At 36.7% G+C, this 27,822-nt stretch overlaps 1 protein-coding gene across 1 annotated transcript; it reads left to right on the top strand.

The window, feature by feature from the left end:
- On the top strand, positions 1-26,450 carry YIPF4 (Yip1 domain family member 4). Its single transcript, XM_004452848.3, has 6 exons — positions 1-522; positions 14,204-14,357; positions 15,547-15,718; positions 18,988-19,065; positions 22,351-22,464; positions 25,333-26,450. The coding sequence occupies exons 1-6, from the start codon at positions 177-179 to the stop codon at positions 25,468-25,470; spliced, it is 1,002 nt and encodes a 333-aa protein (XP_004452905.2). The 5' UTR covers positions 1-176; the 3' UTR covers positions 25,471-26,450.
- Positions 26,451-27,822: the final 1,372 nt, after the last annotated feature.

Here is a 27,822-nt window from a genome sequence, read left to right on the forward strand (position 1 = left end):
GTACCCCACCCAGTCAACAAAAACAGGGAAGAATGTAAAGAAAAGCAAGAAGAGACAGGACTTAACAGAAACAAAAACAGCCGAGAGGGTGGAGGAAGACTGTGAAATTCCTATCCTGGGTAAACTTCCGGAAGCAACAACAAGAAGAACCAATCATAAGCTTTCTGCGCGAGCCAATGAGCGAGCACATTACAAAGAACCAATCCAAGCGGCGCTATTACTGTTATGGTGCTGTCAGGGCGCCGGCGTCGTGGTGCCTGGGCGGTCGCCACCGAGAGGAGTTTGGTGGGGCAGTCTCGCGGGCAGCCGGGCAGCCCCGTTTCGCTTGTCTCCGGCTTCGCTCGCAGTTGTGTAGCGTCCCGGCCGGCAGGCCGCACCTTAAGGCGCGCGTGCAGGTCGGCGCCAGGGCCTCCTCCACCGCCTCCGGCTCTGAGGGCTGGGAGATGCAGCCTCCGGGCCCGCCCCCGGCGTATTCCCCTGCTAACGGGGACTTCACCTTTGTCTCTTCAGCAGACGCAGAAGGTAAGACTGAGCCCCAGGAGGTTCCGTCACCCGGGAGGGCGCCGGGGCCCGACGCGGTTGGGAAATTGAGGTGCCGAGTTGGCTATGGCCGGGTGTGGACCGGCAAAAAGCTTATGGGTGACTCGAGCTCTCCGCGGCCCTCTGGCCCTTGCCTGAGGGCCCAAGTGGCGGAGCGAGAGTGTTGGGCGCTTTCTTACGGAGCATCAAGTTACTCAGCCAGATCTGGCTTTACCCACACCCTCTGGTAGCAGGCTTTTCTGGGTGGTATTGTCACTCAGGTGGAACTACGGAACCCTAAGGTTTTATCTCTGGAATTTATTTGCTGTTACGCAGAAAAGGGATGATTGCATTGACCAGGTTAGGTGTCAAAGAACAAGAACAAGGTAGAACTGTGTTCCTCTGCTAACAATATATATATATATAAAATATATATTAAAAAAATTTTTTTTTGGCTACAAATAAAAACTTCCCTCGGGAAGTTCGTGTTTTTAATTGCATTTAATATCTTGTCTAGGTCTCAATTTTCTTTCCATTGTCTATTGCAGGGGTTCTTAACCTTTTTTTGTTCCATAGACCCCTATTAAGTCCACACTATACTGTGTATTATTTAATAAATATATCTGCACCAACACGTTCCCACAAGAATAATGTTTTTTTGAGTTTAAATGAAGCTCATGGACCCCTTGTTAAGAACCTCTGGCCTAGGGTTTTACTTCAGTACTCAGAGAAGTGGGCCCAGGTGTATTTGAAATTTCTTGTAATTGAGCTAGGTGTCCCCAGTAGCCTCTGAAGATTTCTTTGTACGTTTTGAGCAAGAAACTGCTGAAGAGATTTTCCTACAGCTCAGGAAATTCTGTTTTCCTCATCTCAGTTCCTTAGCCCACTTTTTTGTAACCTGAAATATTTCTTCCATAGTCCTTCCCAAATTTCACTTTGTTAGACTTTGTATACCAGTTACCTTACAGTGACCAGACTTACTGCCCAATAAGAAAAAATTATGCTTAGCAATCAAAATTACCATCCAGAGAAAAACCTAGGTTTTCCTCAGAATGCTAATTGCATAATGCATTAGTTAATTTCACTTGTATTCCTTTCTGTTTTGCTTTTTCAGTGGCATTATTTTTTTAAAGTATATGAGTTTTTATTATTTAAATTAAAATAAATTTTTCATCTATTAAAGGGAACATAGCTAACACATTTCTTTTAAACTTATGAATATTTGGTGAAATGTAACAACCCAAAATTGTTTTGTTTCATTTACATTTGGTAGGACAGTGGTTTGGAAGGAGTATCAACTTTAATTTCCCAAACATTAAAAGCATTGTCAGGGAACAGATGTGGCTGAAGCAGTTGAGTGCCTTCTTCCCATATGTCAGGTCCCAGGTTTGGTTCCCTGTGCCTCCTAAAAAGAAAAACAACAGCAAACAAACAAATCAACTCAGGATAGCCAATGTGGCTCAGTGGTTGAGCACCAACTTCCCACTTAGGAAGTCCCCGGGTTCATTCCCTAGGCCCAGTACCTCAAAAAAAATTACAACAAAAAAACACAAACATTGTCTGTCAGACCCTGATGTTTGCTCATTCATAATACATATATATACATATTTTTTTCATAATCTTCCCACACCCCAGGAATTATCTTTCTTTGATACACCTAAGAAATATGAGAGAATCATGTAATTAGCTAATCCATGACTTTGCATATTAAACCAAGACCTAAAGTTAGTAAAATCCGTAAGGCTTATTAACATGCTTCTCCATATATGCTCCAAGGATGCATAAATCAAGTGTGTGTATAATCCCTCATAAGTGTAGCATTATAGAGTTTAAATTTACAGAGTATATTATAGCATATAACTTGATTGATAAGAATCCTGATGAACTTTATTTCTATACTTTATAAAGAAATTGAATCTTAGAGATTCAGTAACTTCCACATGATGGTTTAGAATTAGGAGCAAGTCTTCTGTCCCTCTTCTTTCTTTCCACTAAAACGTGATGCCTCTTCCTTACATTTTTCTAAATTGAGTCATGTAGCTGAAGCATAGTGTTGAGTCTTGGTTTGCATCCTGGCTTTATCAGTTGCTATCTATGTAAATTATCTATGAGAAAATTACTTGTTCTCTCTTAACCTCAGTTTTCTCATAGACAAAATAGAGATAATGCTCCAATATGTTCTGAACTTTGTACTCTATCTGACAGAATTAAGTGGTCAATACATGTTAGCAACGCTGCTGCTGCTGGGGTTTCAGTATTAACTGACCCCATACTTCATTGTTATTGTTCTCCAACATGGACAGTGTAATACTACGTTCAAAAGAAGTAATAAAATGTGTAAAAGCAAGAATGTAATGATATTATATATGAAGTATAGGATAGAAATCTTTAAGGCAATCCTTTAGCTTTACCCTGTATCAGACAAATCAGTAATTCTGTACTTGGTTTCTGTCCACAGACCACAGGCTTTGGCATAATCTGAGAAATGTAGAATCTGCCTTAATCATAACTTGCACTGTAACAGGATCCTTGGTGATTCATAATGCACAAAGCTTGAGATGCATTGGTTTAGAGTGTTGTGAAAGATCAGAAGAGGAGGAAATTATATCTAGCTGGAAGATAAGGGAAAATTTAATGGAGGTGATATATTGCCAAACTTTAAAGGATAGATAGAAGTTTGAATATGTAGTATAAATGGAGTGCCTACTATGTGTAAGGTACTATATATGAAGAATCCCTGCCACCAAGAAGCTCACAGTCTAATGGATTTAAACTTTTTTTGATGAACATAATAAATGCTATAGGGAAACGGACTTGGCCCAGTGGTTAGGGCATCCGTCTACCACATGGGAGGTCCGCGGTTCAAACCCTGGGCCTCCTTGACCCTTGTGGAGCTGGCCCATGCGCAGTGCTGATGGGCGCAAGGAGTGCCGCACCACGCAGGGGTGTCCCCCACGTAGGGGAGCCCCACGCGCAAGGAGTGCACCCCGTAAGGAGAGCCGCCCAGCGCGAAAGAAAGTGCAGCCTGCCCAGGAATGGCGCCGCCCACACTTCCCGTGCCGCTTACAACAACAGAAGCGGACCAAGAAACAAGACGCAACAAATAGACACAGAGAACAGACAACCGGGCTGGGGGGGGGGGGGGATTAAATAAATAAAATAAATCTTTAAAAAAAAAATGCTATAAAAAATATAGTACAAAGTGGTGGTACAAATGAGGAAGTAGTTAACTCTTCAGGAGGGGATCAAGGAGGTCTTCACAGACAGATGAGATACATTTTGAAGGGTGAGTGGGAGTTTTCAGATTGAACAGGAAGATGATCATTCACTAAGAACCAATACAAGTTCAATGGTTGGTGAAGTAGAGGCAGCAGAATGTCATTTATCCATGTTTCCTAAATAGTTTATAATCTCCTGGCAACAACAGAAGCGGACAAAGAAGACTCAGCAAGTAGACACAGAGAACAGACAGCCGGGGTTGGGGGAGAAGGGGAGAGAAATAAATAAATCAATCTTAAAAAAAAAAGAGAGCCGCCCAGCGCAAAAGAAAGTGCAGTCTGCCCAGGAATGGCGCTGCACACACGGAGAGCTGACACAAGATGATGCAGCAAAAAAAACACAGATTCCCGTGCCGCTGACAACAATAGTTTATAATCTCAGTAAATCTCTATATCTTATACTTCTTAATCTTCACAGATCTAAAATAGTGCTGATTTGGAACCTGAGTTGGGGTTAGAAGCTATATTTTACTGCCTAGCAGTACCATACCCACTGAATAGCATGGAGCCTGCCACATAGCAGGAATTCAGTTAAAGTTTGTTGAATGAATGAATGACTAATTTAAAAAATTAAGGTAAAGGTGCTATGCTGCTAGAACTGAAGCCAAACACTACTTGAACAGAAATTCAACAACTGATAGGAAAGGACATGAACACAGACGACCAAGCAAGAAAGGTGATCTGAGCTACCCAATAACCATTCTCCCATTCTCATTTTTTTCTATGTTTAGATATCTTTTTATCTATACTGAAACATTCATCTTTCCTCTTAAAGGAAAGATTTCTTTCTTCCTTTCCTAAGATAAGTCTCTACTAATGCTTTTATCCCATTCTCCCCACCCATTTTTCTACAACTTCTGGAGATGAACTTTGTATATCATAAGCCTTAGGCTTCCATGCCCTTGTCAGTGCCATGCCTTTTCCTTGGAATGACTTCATTCCTTTTCTACCCATGTAGCCATCCCTCATGGGCAAGTTCAGATTATACCTTTGCATAGCTTTGTGACTACCTCTCTGATTGCTCATGCCTCTTTCCTCTTATGGCACCTATGATCAGTCAGCAATAGTCATTGTCACCTACAAAAGAATTTACTGTACAGCACTGGTAGTGTTTATATTACATATTTTCAGTAGATTTTTTTGTGTTGAAATATAATTCACCTACCATAAACTTCACCCTTTTAAAATGGGTCATCCATGTTATAGCATGAATCAGTATTTCATTCCTTTTTATGGCTGAGTAATATTCCATTATTTGAATATATCATCCATTAGATTTTTTTAAATATACTTTTTTATTTTTTTAAAAAGATACTTAGATTACATAAATGTCACATAAAAAAATATATGGGATTCCCATATGCTCCGCTTCGTATGCCTCCCACATTTTCCCACATTAACAACACCCTTCATTGGTAGGTACATTCATTAAAATTGATGAGCACATTTTGGGGCATTGCCATTAAGCATGGATTAGTTTACATTTTAGTTTACACTCTCCTGCACAATTTTGTAAGTTATGACAAGACATTTAATGGCTTGTACCTGTTTCTACAATGTCATTCAGGACAGTTCCCAAGTCTTGAAAATGCCCCCATATCATGCCTGTTTTTCTCTCCCCCTCCTCAGAACCTCCAGTGGTCACTGCCTCCACATCAATGACATAAGTTCTTCCATTGCTAGAATCACAGTAAGTCTATAGTAGAATACAAATAAGTCAACTCTAGTCATTTGTTCATTCCTTAATCCTGAGGATTCGGGAATGATTATGCCCACACCACCTCTAATTGAGAGGGGGCTTACATTCTACGGGACAGATGAATGGGACTATCTTGCTTGCAGTTGTAGACCCTCTCTGTTCCTTGGGATGGTCATTGTCCATCATCATCTCCTTGTTTGTTGTCCTGGGTGAGTTCAATGAACTGGAGAATAGGTGTTGCACCTGTTGAGATTTAGGGCCCAGCTAGCACATCGTCCATTAGATTTTATACTCTTCAAAGAATCTCACTTCTTTGTATCACTCTTACGGTGTTATAGAAGTAAGTACTCCATAAATATTGGGTGAGTTCAATGAACTGGAAAATAGGTATTGCACCTGTTGAGATTTAGGGCCCAGCTGGCACATCGTCCATTAGATTTTATACTCTTCAAAGACTCTCACTTCTTTGTACTCCATAAATATTGGTTGATGGAGTAATTGATCAGTGTTGAAAATGAGGAAGATATTAAAATGGAAATGCTTTAAGTTTTGTCATGTAGATTCTATTGCCAAAGGCCAGAGATTTGTCTCCGTTCTCTCTCAGTCACATTTAGGTTGTCATCAAATTATTTCAGAATATCTCCAGAATAAGTGTATAATTTATCTAATCTCTCCTCACTGATATTGCCTTTATGCACATCTTTACTATTTCTCTTCTTGGCTCTCTGTTGCTTTGTGAACAGATTCCCTGCTCCAGTCTCTCCCTCTTGAATCATTTCTCTGTAGTGCAGCAAAGAGTACGTTTCTAAAATACAAATCTAATTTTTCCAAATGCTTTATTAAAGGCCTTTGTTGTTACTTATTCATTCACTCAACACACATTTACTGGTTTTCTGCTGTGCGTCAGGCACTCTCATTGTACTGAGTTATAACGGTCAAAACAGAATAAAACAGGAAGTGGATGTGGCTCAAGCAGTGGAAGGTCCTGGGTTCAGTTCCCAGTGCCTCCTGGAAAAGACGAGCAACATAGAGAGCTGGTGCAACAAGACGACTCATCAAAGACACACAGAGGAAAAACAATGAGAGACAGCAGACCAGGGAGCTGAGGTGACTCAAGTATTGAGCGACTCTCCTCCCACATGGGAGGTCCCAGGTTCAGTTCCTGGTGTATCCTAAAGAGAAGACAAGCAAACAGAGCACACAACAAATGGACACAGAGCAAACAGCAAGCACAAACAACAAGGGGGGGGTGTTAAATAAAAATAAATCTTTAAAAAAAGGATAAAACAATAACAGAAACATATAGGCCATGACTTTATAGAGCTTATAGACATTAATCATATAGTCACACAAATACATAATTATAAACAATGACAAATGGTATGAAGGAAAAATCCGAGGAACCTTGAAAAGATACCTAGTCTAGGAGATCAAGAAAATTTTCCTTTAGCAAGAATATCTGAAAATTGAAGAATGGGTGGAACTAAATTATCTAGGGGAGACAGATGTAGCTCAACCAGTTGGGCTCCCGTCTACCATATTAGAGGTCCATGTTTTGATGCCTACGGCTTCCTGGTGAGGGCAAGCTGACCCTTGTGGCAAGCTGGACCACGTGGAGTGCAGGCCCCTGCTGGAACACCACCCCACATAGGAGTGCCCCCCTATGTGGGAATGCCATCCAGCATGGGAAAGCTGCCCTGTGTAGGAGTGCCAGCCAATGCTGACAGCTGGTGCAGCAAGATGACGCAACAAGAGACACAGAGGAGAGAAAATAAGAAGACATAGAACTGGGACCTGAGGTGGCGCAAGAGAGTAATTGCCTCTCTCCCACTCTGCAAGGTCCCAGGATCGGTTCCCGGAGCCACCTAATGATAATACAAGCAGACACAGAAGGACACATAGCAATGGGCACAGAGCAGACAACAGGCCGGGGGCGGGGGGGGGGGGGGGATTAATAAAATAAATCTTCAAAAAAATATTTTTTCTAGGTTAGACGAAACAACCAGTACAAAGGTGGTAAAGCAGAAGTGGTCTTGGTTCATTCAAAGAACTGTTAGATTCTTTTTATCTAGAGTATAGACTCTCATCTGGATGAGGAGAGGGGGAAAATAAGGGTTGAGGAGTAGATAGGGCTTGTAGATTGTTGGACTTGAGCCAAGAAGCAGTGGGAGGCCACTGAAGAATTTTAGACAGGAAAGTGAAAGATTTGTGCTTGAAAAAAATTATTCTGGATAAAATGAAGATAATAGATTGGAAGGAGACAAGAATAACTAGGGAGAGAGCAGTTAGTTGGCCTTATAATCATGCTGACAGGACATGATAGCTTAAACTCGTTTGGTGCTGGTGGTAGGAAGGGAGAAAAGTGGACAGGTTCAAAAATTATTTAGAGGTAAAATTGACAGAATTAGTGGTGGATTGGATGGGGGAGAGGGGCATGCAAACAAAGTAACTGTCAAGAAAGATCAAGCTTCTAGTTTATGATGTAGCTGGGTGGATAGTGGTGTCAATCACTAAAATAAACTGGAGGAAGACTACATATCAAAAATTCAGTTTTGGAATATTGAGTTATAGAAACCTTGTAGATATCTAAGAAGAAATGTTAATCTAACTATTGGTTCTATAAATCTAGAGAAGAGGAGTGGGCTCCATATGTTACATTTTGAGCTTCACCTTCCTCAGTCTTTTTACCCTGGAGTTCTCATGGATATAAAAATTATGGGGGAAGTGGATGTGGCTCAAGTATAGGACTTCTGCCTACCATATGGGAGGACCCAGGTTTGATCCCTGGGGCCTCCTGGTTAAAAAGAAGAAGAGGGGAAACGGACTTGGCCCAGTGGTTAGGGCGTCCGTCTACCACATGGGAGGTCCGCGGTTCAAACTCCGGGCCTCTTTGACCCGTGTGGAGCTGGCCCATGTGCAGTGCTGATGTGCACAAGGAGTGCTGTGCCACGCAGGGCTGTCCCCCGTGTAGGGGAGCCCCACGCGCAAGGAGTGTGCCCCATAGGGAGAGCCACCCAGCGCCAAAAGACAGTGCAGCCTGCCCAGGAATGGCGCCGCCCACACTTCCTGTGCTGCTGACGACAACAGAAGCGGACAAAGAAACAAGATGCAGCAAATAGACACAGAGAAGAGACATCCGGGGGAAGAGGGAAATTAAATCAATAAATCTTTAAAAAAAAGAAGAAGAAGAAGTGAGTGATCAATGTTATAGATATAATAATCCAATAATTATTGTTAATGCTTTTTTAAGTAAAGGATAATTTTCTGTTTATCTTTTTATCATGGCCAAACTTTTCACCTCCCTTTTCTATGAGTTTTTCTCTCCATAGAAAATGTATCACCTATAATACAAGTGAGTTGTCTAAACAGAAATATTTAATTTTTCCTTTAAAAATTTTTCCTATTTGATATTCAAATTGTATTCCACATAGGCCATATCATAAATACCTTCTATACAATATGCTAATGAAGTATGATATATGGCATATTGTGTGCCAGAAGAGCTTTTATCCCCTATTTGGAAATAAAAATTACTTTTTAACCAAACTTTCTTATGGAAAAACGTATTTATATAGTGAAGCAAGGCTTATCTTTTTAAAAAAATAATCTATTTCTTTTTATAAATTTTTAAAACTCAGAAGACATCACAGAAATCTACACATGATAAAATTGCATAGAACAATACATGTAAATGAGTACATGTAAAACTTTTGAAATCTGAATAAGGTCTGTATTGTACCAATGTCGGTGGCCTGGTTTTAAAAGTTATATAAGCTGTTAACCATTGGGGGAAAATGGGTGAAGGGTATATGTGACTTCTCTATACTATTTTTGCATCTTCCTCTGAATCGATAATTATTTTAAAACGAAAAATTTTTTAAAAAGACTAATAAGGCAAACAGTTTCCACTAAATAATTGGTTTATGTCAAAATGGGATTTAATTTTTCTAAAGGTAGGCTCTAGAGATTTAAATATAGATTGCAAATTGATTTTAATTAATATTATTTACTACATGGAATTTATTGACAGTGTTCAGTGTTAATTAGTAAAGCCCCTAAAACCATAAGGCAAACAAGCTGAGTAAAAATAGAACCTTAGACAATTTTATACAAAGTTTTAAAAAACATTTTCTTATTTAGTGACATGATCAAGCTTCTATTTATGTTGGTCTGACAATTACAAAATTACTATGCACATGTGCTTTTTTTTTAATCCCATTTATGGGCCTGCATATTCATTAACGTGTTACCCTCGTAGCTAAAATGAAACAATGAAATTTACCTCTGCAGTGTGAAACATGCTTTTATTTTTTGCTGTACAAATACTCAATTCTGGGTTAGATTTAAAATAAGCACACATGAATTTCCTTTTCAACTGAAAGGAGATGATTTTTTTTTCCTTGCTATTATTACTTACTAAATAAGAAAAGCTTATTTGTATATATAAGAAGTTTAAAAGCATAACAAAATGTTCTTTGTTTATTGTAGGATATTCTTCTTTCACAGAACTCTAGACTTTATCTAAGGACTGATCAGTAAATTTCATCCTGAGTGTACTATCAAACTCTACTGATACAGTTCTTTCTCTTTCAAAGTAAAGTTCTCAGACTAAGCAAAAGATTCAGAGAAAGGGTCACTCATCTGGTCATAAACTTGTGTCAAAAAGAAGAGGGAAGGGAAGTGGACTTGGCCCAGTGGTTAGGGCGTCCATCTACCATATGGGAGGTCCGCAGTTCAAACCCCGGGCCTCCTTGACCCATATGGAGCTGGCCCATGCGCAGCGCTGATGCGCGCAAGGAGTGCCCTGCCACACACGGGGTGTCCCCCGCATAGGAGAGCCCCATGCGCAAGGAGTGCGCCCGGTAAGGAGAGCCGCCCAGCGCAAAAGAAACTGCAGCCTGCCCAAGAATGGCACCGCACACCCAGAGAGGTGACACAACAAGATGACGCAACAAAAAGAAACACAGATTCCTGGTGCCGCTGATAAGGATAGAAGCGGTCACAGAAGAACACACAGCAAATGAACACAGAGAGCATACCACTGGGGGGGAAAGGGGAGAGAAATAAATAAAAAATAAATTAAAAAAAACAACCTAATTCTTTTTAAAAAAGGGGGGGAGGGGAGAGGGAAAATACTGTTAAATTTTCTTCTGCAGTTCTTCCAGGTGTCTTTAGACTTACTGATATTATTCCTCACTCTAGGCCTAAGTAGCAGGGGAAACATTTTTAAGGTTTCCTTTTGTAATATGACTCCCCACACACACACACATATTCCATTTTCTTTTAAATCCACATATACTTATTGCTATCTTTACATCAGTTTTATGGAGAAAATGATAAGACTATTATATATAGTATAGTAAAAATGAATAATTTGAAATTAATGCTTTACAATTCTGATACCTGTCCTAGAATTGACAACCAAACTAGCTGGTCCTTACTCTGGTTTAATTTGTCAGCCTTGCTCCTAGAGTGATTCTGATACTTTCTTCTTCTTTTCTGACGTTTTTTACTTGTTAATTCACTAGACTAATTTCTAATTTTTTTTACTTTACTGTTGATTTTTCCCACTCACACCTAATTATGTCTTGTGGGTGCTAGGGGAAGTGTCAGACTGCTTTGCTGGCATTCCTACACATGTCCATGATATTTTCCCACTTTACGTGAAATAGAAAATGCTACAAAATCAGTAAGATCAGGTGCCTTTTTTTAGGAGGTACCAGGGATTGAACCCAGGACCTTGTACATGGGAAGCAAGCACTCAGGCACTAAGCTACATCTGCTCCCCAGTGAGAGTTTGTTTGTTTATAGGAGATACAGGGAAGGCAGGCCTCAACTGCTTGAATTACATCTGCTCCCTTAAGGTGCCTTTCTTTTAAAAATTATTTATTTAATTTCCCTCCCACACCCCTTTGTTTTGCATTTGCTGTCTGCTTTCTGTGTCCATTTGCTGTGTTCTGTGTCTGCTTGTCTTTTCTTTATGTGGCACTGGGAACCGATCCTGGGACCTTCTGGAGTGGGAGAGAGGCACTCAATCTCTTGCACCACTTCAGCTTCTTGGTCTGCTGCATCTTTTATTGTCTCTCCTCTGTGTCTCTTTTTGTTGTGTCTTCTTGCTGTGCCAGTTCTCTGAGCAGGCCAGCATTCCACGTGGGTCCGCACTCTCCATGGACCAGCTCCCCTCTTGGGCCAGCTCACCACGCAGGCCAGCTTGCCTTCGCCAGGAGGACCTGGGACTTGAACCCTGGACGTCCTTTATGATAGACAGGAGCCCAACTGCTTGAGCCACATCCGCTTCCCCTTAAGGTGCCTTTTTGAGGTTCTAGTATCCATGCTCAGACAAACTGCTAAACATATACAATTCTTTAATGCTACATTCTTTAGCAGTATAATTTATATATCCTTTTTTATTTAAATTAAGTATAATTTATAAAGTAACCCCTCAGGATCTTATCAGGCAACTTTAAGTGCAGGCCTTACTAAAGGCCAGAAATCAGTTGTTAATGTCCTTTCCTGCCTCGTAATTCCATGACCTTAATGTCCATCCTCTACTGATGACTTCCTGATCTAAGTCTTCCTCTTGTTAAACCTGACCCTATTAGAAATGCAATTTCAGTTAAATCCCAACTCTTATTTTCAATTTAGATTAAGACAAAGATGCAGAAAGTTATTTTGAGAGAATATTTCAACCACACTGAAGGGCACAAAATTCTATATCAGTTAGCATCTAAGAACTACTATTTTTAAACTTTCACTAGAGAAGGATAGTGAAATTCTTATGTACTTGTCTTTTATCTCTAGCTGAGTAAACTTAAACCTGGAAGAAATTTTGACTAGGAAACTGGGGCCTAGAAGGCATAAATGATTTGCTGGATTAATTAATAGCTAAGCTAGAACTTAACTTTAGAAAGCAATCTTTATTTTAATTAATTACAGGACATGTCACAACCAGACCAGAGTATGAATCATAATTGAGCCACTCATTGAAGTTTAAGCCAGAATTTTAGAGGAGGTTTCTTAAAAATGAATCTAGAATATAGAGTAATGTGCTTTTTTTTTTTTTTTAAGATTTATTTATTTATTTGATTTCCCCCCCTCCCCTGGTTGTCTGTTCTTGGTGTCTATTTGCTGTGTCTTGTTTCTTTGTCCTGTTGTCGTCAGCAGCTCGGGAAGTGTGGGCGGCGCCATTCCTGGGCAGGCTGCTCTTTCTTTTCACGCTGGGCGGCTCTCCTCAAGGGCGCACTCCTTGCGTGTGGGGCTCCCCCACGCGGGGGACACCCTTGCGTGGCAAGGCACTCCTTGCACGCAGCAGCGCTGCGCATGGCCAGCTCCACAGGGGTCAAGGAGGCCCGGGGTTTGAACCGTGGACCTCCCATATGGGGGACGGACGCCTAACCACTGGGCCAAAGTCCGTTTCCCTAGAGTAATGTGCTTTTAAGCTCTTCTTTATACTGTATATGAAGTCCCTCTCCCTTTTTTTTTTTTTTTTTTTTTTTTTTAAGAAAAGCTAACTTTAGCTTTAGTTGAAAACAGTCGCCAGGGTAGGAGGATCTGTGTTAGTGTGTTCTGGTTTGCTGTTGCCAAAACCATTTTTCTAAAGTACTACTTCAGGCATGTGACTTAAAGTCAGCCGCATTGATGGTTGTTTACTAATAACCATCTGGTCCTACAAATATGTTTTTTCTTTTTATGTGCTCTTTGACCTCAAGCAGGTTCTCAACTATTCTGAATTTTGTTTCAAACAAACTATAGCATTTATACTACATGATTATCTGTAACTTCTAAGGTATTGTGCAGAATGGGATTTTTTTTTTTTTTAAGATTTATTTATTTATTTAATTCCTCCCCCTCCCCCGGTTGTCTGTTCTCTGTGTCTATTTGCTGCGTCTTGTTTCTTTGTCCGCTTCTGTTGTCGTCAGCAGCACGGGAAGTGTGGGCAGCGCCATTCCTTGGCAGGCTGCACTTTCTTTCGCGCTGGGCGGCTCTCCTTACGGGGCGCACTCCTTGCGCGTGGGGCTCCCCTACACGGGGGACACCCCTGCGTGGGGAGGCACTTCTTGCGCGCATCAGCGCTGCGCATGGGCCAGCTCCACACGGGTCAATAATTATATAAATAAAAGTTAGATGAAATAGCCGAGAACTCTTTGCTAGTCAGATTTATCCAGAACTAAGCATTGATATAGGAAGAACACTTAGCATAGATATTTGGTAACTTAAATAAACACATGAAAAAGTGTTTATTAACCAATTTTCCTTTAGCAAATAAATTATGTCTAATGGTGTATATATTTACATATATAATGCCTTTAAAATGTATATGTATATTACTATCTTGTTCTGAGGTGTTTAATGTATAAACAATGAAGGGGAAACCAGAAGTATATCATAAAATATATATAATATGTATCTTCCATTTAAATTTTTTAAAGTTATTATATCTAGAGTCCAGTACTAGTCTAGCGAATGAGCTCTGAAATCTTTCATAGGCCTTTTGTCTCTTTCATGTTTGTAAAATCACAGATGGTTTTTAGGTATCTTATCAACTATAAACATTTATGTACATATAATCTATGAATATTTTATGAAATAGCAGACACTCATAGTTAGAGATCTTCATGTAATAATTATCTTCATTGAATATATGTCCACTTTGTAAAGATGCACACATTTTACCTTGATTTATAATTTTGTCTTCTTTTCTGCTAAGATCTCAGTGGTTCAATAGCATCCCCAGATGTCAAATTAAACCTTGGTGGAGATTTTATCAAAGAATCTACAGCTACAACATTTCTGAGACAAAGAGGGTATGGCTGGCTTTTGGAAGTTGAAGATGATGACCCTGAAGATAACAAGCCACTTTTGTATGTAAAAATAAAAATGTGTATTTTTTAGTTATTATAGCTAGACTGTGGATGATTATATTCCATCATGTTATTTAAGGACGAGTATGGAAAAACTTAAACATTTTGGTCAAAAGCTATAGCAATTTTCAATATAATTAATTTTTAATAACCTGAAATAATGAGAGAATGTTTGCCTATTGAATGGCAAAATTTAAAAGAACAGTAATCTTATATCACACACACACACACCCAAGTATACACCACACTGGTAGGGCGTATCTGTCAGCTATCTCAAGTAAACAAGCAATCTGAATTTTAAAACAGGGTATTAATACTCAGGTTTAAGACAAATAGACTTCTAAGAAGACTACCAATCCAAAAATCTCCCCTATATAAAAATTCTAGACCTGCCATTGGGAGTGGGATTATTAGGATACTTTCAGTTTCTTCATAGCACTTGAAATTTTAAAAGTGATTCTGTATCACACAGTTTTTGGAAAGAAGAACCTGTAACTTTGTAAAATTAAGGTATTACCAAGTTATACTTTATAGTAATTAGCACTTAGTAGATCAAGTGCTAAAATATCCTATATTAATGTTAGTAAAACATATTTCATCAAATCTAAGACACCATGGATTATAAGGTACATTTATTTTACCTATCACTAAGAAAGAAAATGTGCCTAAACCAGGACATTAAAGGGCTATATCTTCAATATAAGGGTAAGTAATAAATAACCCACCACTCAGAAAGAGACAGCAAGAAAGTTTGTTTCAGCTTGGCACTGGGTAGGGTGTTGGAAGAAAAAATTTTCCAGTGGTTTTCACTGGTTCTCATAGAGGTTTGCAGTTTATATGTCTTGTAGCATATAGGTTTGAATTAACAATATGGTACAAAAAGTCTCAAGCAGAGAATTTTATTTAAAGTTGTCTCATTGTAGTCTCTCCAGGAGACTGGCAAAAGAAAAGCACGGTTTCACTCCAGGCTGACCACATTTTTAAGACATCAGTGATTGTGAGATGCATTTCAACTTAAGAAATATGGAAATGTAAAAATGTACACCATAGAAGCAGTGGAATATGGTACTTCAAATGAAAGTATTTTGTGGATTTATAGAGACTATACTTGTCCTATTTACACTTTTCTTAAATTATTTTGCAACTGTCTTGATATTTCGAAGTATACCTTTTTATTTTTAAATTATAGGGAGGAACTGGATATCGATCTAAAGGATATTTACTACAAAATCCGATGTGTTTTGATGCCAATGCCATCTCTTGGTTTTAATAGACAAGTGGTGAGAGACAATCCTGACTTTTGGGGTCCTCTGGCTGTTGTTCTTTTCTTTTCCATGATATCATTATATGGACAGTTTAGGGTAAGTATATCTTATTTTATGGAAATCGCAAATATTTTAAGGTGTTTAAAAATTATAGCCAAATAATAAGTGTGTTCATATATCATGTGTTAGAATGCTTTACCTTTACTGAGTATTTCTCACTTATTTTTCAAAAACTGTTCATAATTAAATAAGTAGAGATATCTTAGGTCTGTGCTTTCCAAACTTTTCCACACCATCATTCACATAGAAAATGCTAATATTTGTATGGCACACAGGAATAGATGGATGTGGATGGGTCTACTCCCAGCTGACCAGAAATAACCCATGCCTTTTCTTACTTCCCTAGGGGATGAAGAGTTTGAAATACAGTATTCATAATCACGTTGCTACCTTTTAATCATTTTTTATTCTGTTTTTTTTTAAATAAATATTTTTAGTAAATGATTACAAGGGTCCCATTAGTATTTTTTAATACTCTTTTGATACTTTAACATGGTCCTACTCTCAGAACTTTATCTTTTTTTTTTTTATTTTTAAATTATTATTTTTTTAAAGATACACAGATCACACAAAATGTTACATTAAAAAATATAAGGAATTTTATCATCAAAATATACATCAGCCTAGTTTAAGTCTTTAGGGAAGTAAAAAGTAACTCTTTACTGTTGGCAGTATGGTAATGTATTAGTTTCCTGTTGCTGCTGTAACAAATTGCCACAAATTTAGTGACTTAAAACAACACAAATTTATTCTCATATGGTTCCAGAGATCAGAATACCAAAATGAGTCTTAAGGGGCTAAAATCAAGGTGTCAGCAGGGCTAATTTCTCTGGAAATTCCAGGTCAGAATCTGTTCCTTGCCTCTCCTAGAGGCTTCTGGCATTTCTTGACTGCATCAGTCCAATCTCTGCTTCTGTCAACCTATCACCTTCTCCTCTACTGTAGTCTCCCTTTCCTCTGTCTTTCAAGGGTACTTGTGATTTCATTTAGGACTATCTGGATAATCCAGGATAAACTCAGCACCTCAAGATCTTTAATTTAATCACATTTGTGAACTCTTTTTTTGCCGTATAAGGTAACATATCCCCAGGTTCCAGGGATAAGGACATGGACATCTTGAGGGGGCCATTATTCAGCCTAATACAGGGAACCTTTGGAGGTATGATTTCTGAGTCTGTATTCATACAGCATTACACTAGTCCTGTTACTATTTACCCAAGATTAGGACTTTATATTAGGCATTGTTTTGGAAGTGTTGTGACAATCACTGAAGAAGGTGAAGGGGTACTCTAGCCTCCTACTTGCTACCAATCCTTTGTCTAGAACATCTCTGATTTTATCTATTTTGTATCATCTATTCATTTGAACAGAGGGTTATAAGGCTAAAAACAGAAGATTCCCAGTAGAATGTCACACAATTTGGGTTTATCAGATGTAATCTCATGATTGGATGAGTGTATTAGTCAGCCAAAGGGGTGCTGATGCAAAATACCAGAAATTGGTTGATTTTTATGAAGGGTATTTATTTGAGGTAGGAGCTTACAGATACCAGGCCATAAAGCATAAATTACTTCCATCACCAATGTACCAAAGTCTATTTTCACGTGTTGGAGCAAGATGGCTGCCAACGTCTGCAAGGAGTCAGGCTTCCTGGGTTCCTCTCTTCCAGGGTCTTGCTTCTGTCTGGGTTCAGGGTTCCTCTCTTCCTGGGGGCTTGCTTCTCTTCCCTCTGTGAGCTTACTTCCCGGGGCTCCAGCTTAAGGCTTCAGCATCAAAATCCAACATCAAAACTCCAACATCAAAAATCCTTAACTCTGTCCTTTGCCATGCCTTTTATCTGTGAGCCCATGCCTTTTATCTGTGAGCCCCCACCCACCAAGGGGTGTGTACTCAACACCCTAATGATGTGGCCCAGTCAAAGCCCTAATCATAACTTAATCATGCCCAGGTACAGACCAGGTTACAAACATAATTCAATATCTATTTTTAGAATTCATAACCATAATAAACTGCTACAATGGGGTTCTTAATTTTGGGGCACAAATAACACAGAATTTATGTTGTACCCTTTGTGTATTCTATCATGGTCTTACATTACTATCCAGGCTCTTGTATTTTCTCATGATAGCAATATGTCCTATTATTGGTGTTAACCTTGCTCACTTAGTTAGCTAATGAGATGGTACTATTCACTTCCTCCACTGTGTAAAGTTGCTATTAACCTTTGTAATAAATAAATATATAGTAGAGATACTTTACAATTATGTAAATATCCTCATTGTCATTAAACTTTAGCCTACTAATCTTAGCATCCATTGATGAATCTTGGAACCAGCAGTTACTTCGTTAGTGTTTGCTGAATAGCAGTTTTCTGTTTCCCTCAGTCCTCCAACATTTAATTGGTACTCTTCTCTGAAGAACAGCTATTCCATCTTTCCCATTGTTTAGTTATTCAGTTATTTATAATCACCATGAACTCGTGGATATTTCTTTGATTCACTGGGTTATAATCCAGCATTCTCATTTTGTATTTTATTGTTCCCACTGTTCTAGCTTAAGCCTTTGGGATCTTTTTCAGGTTGGTTTCTGTGTCCTTTTGACATGTCCCCATCCTTTTATGAGCACCTCCTTACCTTTCAACCACACAAAGTGTTCCAGGCTCTGGCATTTCCTGCTGCAGCCCTGGAACTAGTCATTTCTCTAAGGGGTCCTAGTTTGTTTTATTGGGGAATGTTATTTAGAAAGCAGGATCTGGCTTATTAAGTGTGCTTGTGTTGCTACTGGGATGTCATTGTTTCTAGACCCTCCCAGCAGACAGGCTTGGAAATATATGTGTGTATCATTATGCTAAGTCTGAGGAATTAAAGTTGTCTGAAATGTCTTTCATATTCTATTACTTAGATAAATGTTTAACTAATGTAAGCTTTAAAGACCTCCAGAGAAGACTGGTGGTAACTTGTTTCTGTGATGAGTTTTTTTTTGCAGGATTGTGTAAACCAGGGGGTTGAGAGTAAACTCTTTACTTTTGTTTTTGTAGTAATCTTTTATCATAGATTTTGAAATGCTGACGTTTGTTATGCAGTTAATCATTGCTGAACCAACTTGGACATAAAATTGTATTACACATTATATATTCTTACTAAGTTTTGGAAAGATGCCTGGGAACCCTTACAACCTGTCTTTCACCTGAAATTGGGCATGTCAAACTATCTTACATGGCAAAGAATTGAGTTCCTTGAAAATTATCACCTTCTCTGGAACAAAGAAACTGATTGCATGAAATAATTTTTTTGTTTTCTCTTAAGGTGGTCTCATGGATTATAACCATTTGGATATTTGGTTCTCTAACAATTTTCTTACTGGCCAGAGTTCTTGGTGGAGAAGTAAGTAGTTAATTTTGAAAGTAGCCTTTGCTTTTTATGTTAAGCTTAATTTTGATTATGCAGATACCATCAGTACTTATGCTCATTATAACTGTTTCTTATCCCAGAATTGCTTTATCTGTTATTGAACAAATTAATATTTTGCTTATTCAATATTATAAGGAATGGACAAGAAATAAAAGATCCCATCCCTCTCTTGAAGTAACTTATCCCTTTTTAGGGAAGCATAAAATTTATTCTCTTATTATAGCAGCCCTCATACTTTCTGATCTGTGGTTCCAAAGTGCTTTTGTTTATGTGGGTTTATCAATATTTATCATGTTAGAAATTAAAACAAAATTTAAATATTTATTCAACTAAAAAATAACACTAAACCAACTACATGTTAACATAAATAATGTGTTTTTAAGAATAATAACTGTTTTCTATAACAAAAAACATTAGTGAAAAGGGTGGCATTATTTTGCATATTTGCATATTCCTTTAATGTCTGCCTTAGTGGAAGATAGCTAGATTGTCCTGTTTGCTTTCTACATTCAGTCTATCATTTTATGTGGTTTTAATTAAAGTACTGAAGAAAGTATGGCCTCACATAGATGTGTAATTGGAAAAGGAGGTATGTTTTAATAGCCCTTTCAGATCATTGTGGATATTCTTCTCTGATATTATACAAAAACTTGATAAGGAGTAGTTTCTTAAAAGTTTGTTGCAAAGTGGAATCTAAGACTAAATCAATGAACTTGTCATATTGTTTCATTAAAATTCACTTTGAATAAATCTTTTTACCCACATGGGATTTTATAATAAAATGTATTGTTCATTTGGAAAACATTGGTTCACAGAGTTATAAAGATCTTTTAGATGTTAATACAGTATAAGAAAGTCATATTCATTAATATCACTACCTACTTCCTCAGAAAAGTCTTTATTGGAGAACTGTCAAGTTTATTGAGGTGGATACAAGTTTTCCAAAATTCTGATTTTTGCTTGGAAGCTTGGGTTTTATCATTTGCTACAAATACAGTTGTTTTCCTTAAAGTGATAGGCTTACTTCTTTCATCAAGAACATGTCTGCCAGTACCCAAGTCTGAATAACTGTAGTTTGTCTGTAAGTTGTCCTTTAAATAAAACAAAACAAAAAACACGGCATTCCATTGAAAAAATATCTGATTGAATTTATCCCTCAGTTATACAAGTGTTCTTCCTCAGGATAACCACTGAAGTTACAGTAGAAGTGCTTTTTTTTGTACTTCCCATTTTTCATACATAATTTTAAAGGACATGTATTACCTTAGACCCATCGGAATGTCTATTATGAAAAAAACTGAGCATAATCATGGTCAAGGATGCAGAGAATTAGGAACATGTTATGTTGGTGGTGGAAATGTAAAATGGTACAGCCACAGTGGAAAACAGTTGAGTGGTTCTTGGAAAGTTAAACCTAGAGCAATCATATGACTCAGTAATCCCATTTCTAAGCATACACTCAAAAGAATTGAATCTTGGGATTCAGACAGATACCTGTATACCAGTGTTCATAATAATGTTATTGTCAGTTATCAAAAGGTGGAAGGAAGCAATCCAACTGCCCATCAACAGATAAATGGATAAACAAAATGTGATATGCACATGCAATAGAATATTACTTACCCTTAAAAAGGAATAAAGTCCTGCTACATGCCACTATATGTATGAACCCCAAAGACATCATCTTCAGTAAAATAAGTCAGACATAAACAGACAGATATTGTATGATTCTACTTTAAATGAAATAGCTATAATATGCAAATGCATAGAGACAGAAAGTAGAACATAGGTTACCAGGGAGATGGGGGGTGGAATGGGGAGTTAATACATAATGGGTATAGGATTTCTGTTCTGGGTGATGGGAAGGTTCTGGTGGTAGATGGTTGACATCTTAACCTAGAACTATTGAATACATTTAGAATTAACATCTACCCAATTTTTTCACTTTGTACATGGAAATTTAAAATAATTGTAATAAAAACTTAAAATTATATTTTGTCATATAAATTTCTCATATCCTGTACAAACCTAGCTTAATATTTATATGAAAATAGGTAACTAAATTTTTTTTGGTAATTTCAAGACTCTTGATGGAAGAGTTAAGAGACCTAGACTTTATTGAACTCTGCTCCCTACCAGTTTTGCTTTCCTGAGCAAATGACTTTATCTGAGACTTAGTTTCTTCATATTGGGAACAGTAATACCTACTTCATAGGGTTGTTATGACGATCAAACGAAGTAACACATGAAGTCCTATCACAGAGCTTGGCACATAATAGCTACTAAAAATTTTTCTTGTCAAGTTTCCATCTTCGTCCTCCCCCTTCTCTTCCTGTCTGCCTTTGTTACATCTAGCTTCTCTACTTGATTTTTATATCTAAACAAGAAGATTGTGACCACTTTTAATCCTCCTACAGCTTAAAGGAAGTAGTGAGTATACTGTAGTGATTTACTGAAGGTAATTGGATGTATGAGTCTGAAGCTGAAGAGAGATAAGGGCTGGAAGTATAGATTCGAATGTCAACATAAAATTGATGACAATTGAAGCAGTTAAGATAGATGAAACTGCCCAGAACATGGAAGACACAGTAATTCTGAGAATATAAAAATTTCTCCAAATTAATTTTAAAATTGTAATGCAGTCACAGAATTCCAACAAATATTTTGAGGGAAACGGACTTTGGCCCAGTGGTTAGGGCGTCCGTCTACCATATGGGAGGTCCGCGGTTCAAACCCCGGGCCTCCTTGACCCGTGTGGAGCTGGCCATGCGCAGCGCTGATGCGCGCAAGGAGTGCCGTGCCACGCAAGGGTGTCCCCCGCGTGGGGGAGCCCCACGCGCAAGGAGTGCGCCCGTGAGGAAAGCCGCCCAGCATGAAAAGAAAGAGCAGCCTGCCCAGGAATGGCACCGCCCACACTTCCCGTGCCGCTGACGACAACAGAAGCGGACAAAGAAACAAGACGCAGCAAATAGACACCAAGAACAGACAACCAGGGGAGGGGGGGAAATTAAATAAATAAATAAATAATCTTTTTAAAAAAAAAAAAAAAAAACAAATATTTTGAGGAATGTAAACAAAATTTTTATCAGAGTCATCTTGGAAAAATATATATGTGAGATAATCTGGGAAAGTTCTTTGAAATATAGGTATTATACAATGTTTTCTTAATTCTCTATGTACAAAAAAATTATGCTCATTAGTAATTAAATGAGTATCTTGATTTCTATGACATTTACTTGAAGTTTTGCAAATTCACAGGTTGCATATGGCCAAGTTCTTGGAGTGATAGGATATTCATTACTTCCTCTCATTGTAATAGCCCCTATACTTTTGGTGGTTGGATCATTTGAAGTGGTTTCTACACTTATAAAAGTAAGTGAAATAGTGTGTCTTATATAAAGCAGTATACTATTTGCCAATAGCAAAGTATACTAGTTGTCTAAGAATATTGTAATTATAACATTTATCAAACAGTAATATTTGTAACAGTGACCTTCCTCATTAATCTTACCAATTGTATTTGTTTTTTCCTATTTTAATATGTTGCAAATTATAATTTCTTTTCCTAGGGGTAAAAAGAACAAATTGAAACTTAGGATATTAAGAGAGGTTTTTTTAAATGTTTAATTGTTTTTCCTGCTTATGTGAGTTTATCTGACTTGGATTTTTGAAGGAGATATTATTTATTTAACATTCCACTGGATGTTTATTTAATAAGTTCTGTTTAATAGTAATTTTCTTATCAAATATGATAGTCATTGTTCTAATAAATTGGCTTTTCTGTATTGCAGAGAACAGAACTTTATACTAAGTTAAATTTACCTTCATATATGTACACATTTTAAACATTTACTGATAATAGTAAATATAATAGTGATGTTTTCGGCATTTATTAATTTTGAATAACTTTGAAAAATAATTGACTGCTTTAGCATATGTATGTTACACAGTGAATGTAATTTTTTTCTTTATGGGTCACAGAACTTCTTAAGATCACCTCTTTCAGAACTCCCATTTTGTGACCCTCACACTAAAATACTTAGTTTTTAATAGCCAGAGCCACTTAATTAAATAGATTTCATTCTATTTAAAGTTCATTTACTAATAATATTCCTTTTAGAATTGGGTTACTACAGGCAAATACATTATATTAGCATTGGGTATTGAAAAGAGCGTGGGTTTTGGAACAGTCATTTCTGAATTCAAATCCTGATGTTGCCTTTTACTTGCCATCTAACCTTGAGGAGATACTTTTTTCACCCTCCATTTGCTCAATTGCAAAATGGGAATGTTAACTACTTTTAGGGTTTGTTACAAGGATTTTGAAGTATATATGAGGTCTAAATACAGTGCCTGGCCTAAAATAGGCACTCAAGTGGTAGCTATTTTTATTACAAATATTATAAAAGAGACATCTTTGTATGTTTGAACTGTGAATACTTCAAGGACTATGGAGAAGAACAATTTGTGTTCCTCCACATTCTAACCCTAAAACTTAAAAAAAAAAAAAAAAAATTGGCAGTCCACCCATTTTGGGAACTTAATTTGCAGCTAACCCCATGCTGGCATTTAATTATCCTAGCCTTAGTGAACATACCATTTTACTGAATCATTCATGTTCACTTCCTGCTGTGTGTTTTACTTGGGTTAAAGTCTGTTTGAATACTTCTGAAACTACTCATCGTCCTGTAGTCATTTTTAGTCATGTAGTTCAACTCAGTTGAACTTAATATTCATTCTTTAGGCAACATAAAAATGTTGTTATAAAATGGGGCAGGGGGGACAAGTTGAGGTGAGGAATCTATGTTTTTATATATTATTGCAAATTCAGGATAAAATTGTTTTTAAACTTCATATTTTTCTTTGCCAACATTTTTTTTCCTAATTGCTCCATCTGTTTATAGAGAGCTATTGTGCATGTTTCTTGTGTCAATGAAAAGTTTGTTGAGACATATAGAAAACTCTCATCAATTAACTCTGGCATCAGAATATACTTTAATCTATAAGCTCTAATTTTATTTGCTATTAAATCTATAATTCTTAGCAACATTTAGCCATTTATTTATAATAAAAATAATCATAACATGCAAATGTAATTTGATCATAATTTTGATGTATTTCTCTATAATTTCCTGTATATTTGAAATATTTGGTAGTTTTTTTTTCTTTAAGTGCAAAACCACATTAGAAATTTGGACCATCCCTATTACCACCATTGCAGTCAGTCTGCCACTATTTATTTAATACTGTACTAGTGGTTCTCAGCTGGGTATGAATTCCCCTCACCCCCCATGGGATATTTGACAGTGTCTGGATTTTTATTTTTGGGTTGCACAGAGTTCTAGCGAGCAGGGGATGTGTTGCTAGCATATAGTGAGTAGAAGCCAGAGACACTGCTAAGCATACTACAATGCATAGGCATCCCCCAACAACAAAAAATTTTCCAGCCCATAATGTCAGTGTGTGAAATTGAGAAACCTTGCTCTGTGCCAAGGTTGTTTTTTTATCATACTTTCACTGATTTCTCACCTTGAAGTTCTTCCTTCATTTTATGCTTTTATAAAATGTTTTGGGTGACTATAATAATAAGTACTAAATAAGGTTCCTGGGGAAATAATTTAAAATGTATATATTAGAGAACCACAGTGTATTTTAATCAAACTCTTGACCAAAATGATATTTTTCTCCTTTTTATTTAACCCTTTACTTGGATCTGTTCCTGGAAAATCATTTGTTACATAAAAAAATAAATATTGTGTAAAATATTCACTCAGTTTTCCTGCTTTTTGAAGGAAAAAGGAGGAAAATTTTCTACTTTGCCTGGATCTATTAGTTTTCTTTCAGCAATTTGGCCCATAATCGTTTTCCTAAAAGCTGCCTAATTATAAAAATCACCAGGGACACTTGTTAAAAAGACCCTTCTCTTAGAAGATTTTGATTCAGCGGAACTAGAGTGAGTCATATCTTAATAGGTGATAAGATTTGATAAGAAAATATTTGGTAAGAAAAGGTGATGAGATTTATTAAGAAAGAGCCGTGTTTACAGAAGTGAAGATGCAGAGCAAGTGTGAACATTCTCAATAAGTTTATAACATTCTTAGTAAGTTTTGCCATTTACCACAATTGGTTGGCATGGTTGACTTCAAAAAATATTGTAAATGTTATTTTTACTCTTTGATATCCAAAAAGTTATTTGACTTGCTAATATGCTGCCTTTTGTCTTTTTTTTTTTTTTTTAAGCTGTTTGGTGTGTTTTGGGCTGCCTACAGTGCTGCTTCATTGTTAGTGGGTGAAGAATTCAAGACCAAAAAGCCTCTCCTGATTTATCCAATCTTTTTGTTATACATTTATTTTTTGTCCTTATATACTGGGGTGTGATCTGAAAAAGTAATACATGAGTAGAAAAGACACGTTACATTTGTGTACAGGCTGGGAATTCTTTCTGAGAAGGGGTAGAACACCTGTTGCTGGTAAAATTTTACATGTTCCAGATGTAAAGGCAGGTTTAAGGTCTTAAGGTTTTTTTTTTTCTTGTTTAATTAAGCAATGGCAGTTATGGGGGGTTTTTGTTTTGTTTTTGTTTTTTTTGGTCAGAATTCTAGATTCTGTTTGATTTTTCATATTCCAGTGAATAAAATATAAAAGCATTGTGTTTTTAAGATTGTGTCAATATTCACCTAAAAACTTGTGCCAAAAGCACCTGGACTGGTAATTGTATTTCACTTGAAGGACAAAATAAGACAAGATCTTGATGATCTAAAGTGCAATTTTTTTTCTGAAGAGCTTTCTCTTGCACCACAGATCCTGTAGATATATATTTATATTTATACATATATATTTATGAAGTAATTATTATTCACAAAATATATTTCTCAATAACCTGAAAATTAAGATATTTTAAATCTGATGCTTAAATGTTCTTTAATTTGACCATTAATTTTTTTTATTTATAAATTTAAATTGTTTTTTAATTTGTATATAATTTTTAAAATCTCATATATGCTTCAGTAATTCCTTGTTAAGAATTCTTTATAATAACTACTAAAACTAATTTTAATAGTTGCTAATGTAGATTTGGTTTGTTTGTGCTTTTCAAAGCCATTTGAAATGTCTAAACATCTGGTTTAAAGTTTCTGTTTATCTTTCTGACCAAAGGATCAAGAGGTATAATATATATGACATTCATTAAAACTATTAATATATAGAAAAACAGTAGTATTTATAGCATCAGTAAATATTTTTAAAGTTTTAAATCAAAAGTTACTGGAAAGAAACCTCTAAAATCTTATGTTCCTGAACAAATGTTATTTGAAGTAGAAAAAATAAAATGCTTCCCACTTGTGTGTTTTGTTTTATAACACCTTGTCCTTTATTACCTGATATTTTAACAAGTATCAGGTACTCTCTAGCAAATGTACACTTTTTGCTAATGGAATGTTAATAATTTTTAACTAGTAAACTTTTGTTGCAAATAATTCATAGGTTCTAAATGTACCTTTAATATTATTTTGTGAAATAGATAAAATATTTTATTTATATCTGCAAAATAGCAAATGCCTGTTAAGTAATAGCATATTATTGTATTATCCTTTCCGGTCTCAGCTGGAAGGGTTAACTGCAGTCCTCAATAAGATTATATAGCCATCTCTTGAAACGTATTCTTTTTAGCAGCCTTATCCATCAGGAAATACCCAGCAACTCTAAAACAAGCCTACAGATTAGCAAGTTACCAAGTTCATCTTTCTTCCTCCCATAAAAGGAAACAAGCAAAAAAAATAACTTATTTTAAGCTGCAGGAAAAGTGAGTCAGAATAATGTAGAAAATCACATATACAAATTTTTTTAAAAAGAGGCTTAGGAGAACAGATTACAAGTACCAGAAGAGGAGAACGTATAAAACCTAAAATAATATGAAGTAGTGAGGAAGGATCTGTGGCGACAGAAGCAGCAACTGCAAAATAAACAATTTCCCCACTATAGGAGTTCCTAGGATCATTACTTATTAGAATGGATTATTGTATTTGAAGCTCTTAGTGTTGATCCTGGAATCTTGTCTCCAAAACTTGGGATCCATACCAGGGGGGTAAAATTTTACTAAGCAGTAGCATTTTAGGACACTTCTATAAAAAATGGTTTAATTTGGGAGTAGGTGTAACTCAGTGATTGAGCTCCTGCTTCCCATGTGTGGGGTTCCGGGTTTAATCCCCCGGTAGCGCCTCAGAAAATATATATATTTTTAAATGGTTTAAATTTTTAAGCTATCATTGCTTGAATAGAAAACTCACTTATGGATCATATTTATGCCTAATGATATAAGATAAAATGAGGTATTTGTGTTTTAACAAAGGTATTTTAAAATAATAGCATTTAATCTTGGAAACTGCCTTATTCATGGTATATTTAAGTACATTTTACAAAGTTTCAAGTTCAGCCAACATCTTTGTGTACTAATGAGCAAAGCAGCTAAGTCAAATGGTCAGTGTGAAAACATTTGTAAATGTATACAAATACAGTACTGCTACAGCTAATAATGGCAAACTGATGATAATGTCCTCTCCTTGAATTTTTATAAAATAATGTCTTCTAAGTCATATTGATTTTAAATAATGATTTCAACACAATTATTATTTCATTAATATTTTACAAACAGAATTAGCCAGATAACTGTATATCTTTTGTCTCTTCTACTTGTGTGTATGTGTGTGTGTATATATCTTTTTTTAAATAGTG

Source organism: Dasypus novemcinctus, chromosome 17, assembly GCF_030445035.2.
Source record: "Dasypus novemcinctus isolate mDasNov1 chromosome 17, mDasNov1.1.hap2, whole genome shotgun sequence".
Taxonomy (NCBI): Eukaryota; Metazoa; Chordata; class Mammalia; order Cingulata; family Dasypodidae; genus Dasypus; species Dasypus novemcinctus.

Bases quoted from the DNA above. Each gene is read 5' to 3' on its own strand.
- YIPF4 (XM_004452848.3), top strand. From the start codon at position 177: ATGAGCGAGCACATTACAAAGAACCAATCCAAGCGGCGCTATTACTGT. The intron at 523-14,203 runs GTAAGACTGAGC...TTTTCTGCTAAG, and splicing joins CTCTTCAGCAGACGCAGAAG to ATCTCAGTGGTTCAATAGCA. The intron at 22,465-25,332 runs GTAAGTGAAATA...TTTTTTTTTAAG, and splicing joins TGGTTTCTACACTTATAAAA to CTGTTTGGTGTGTTTTGGGC.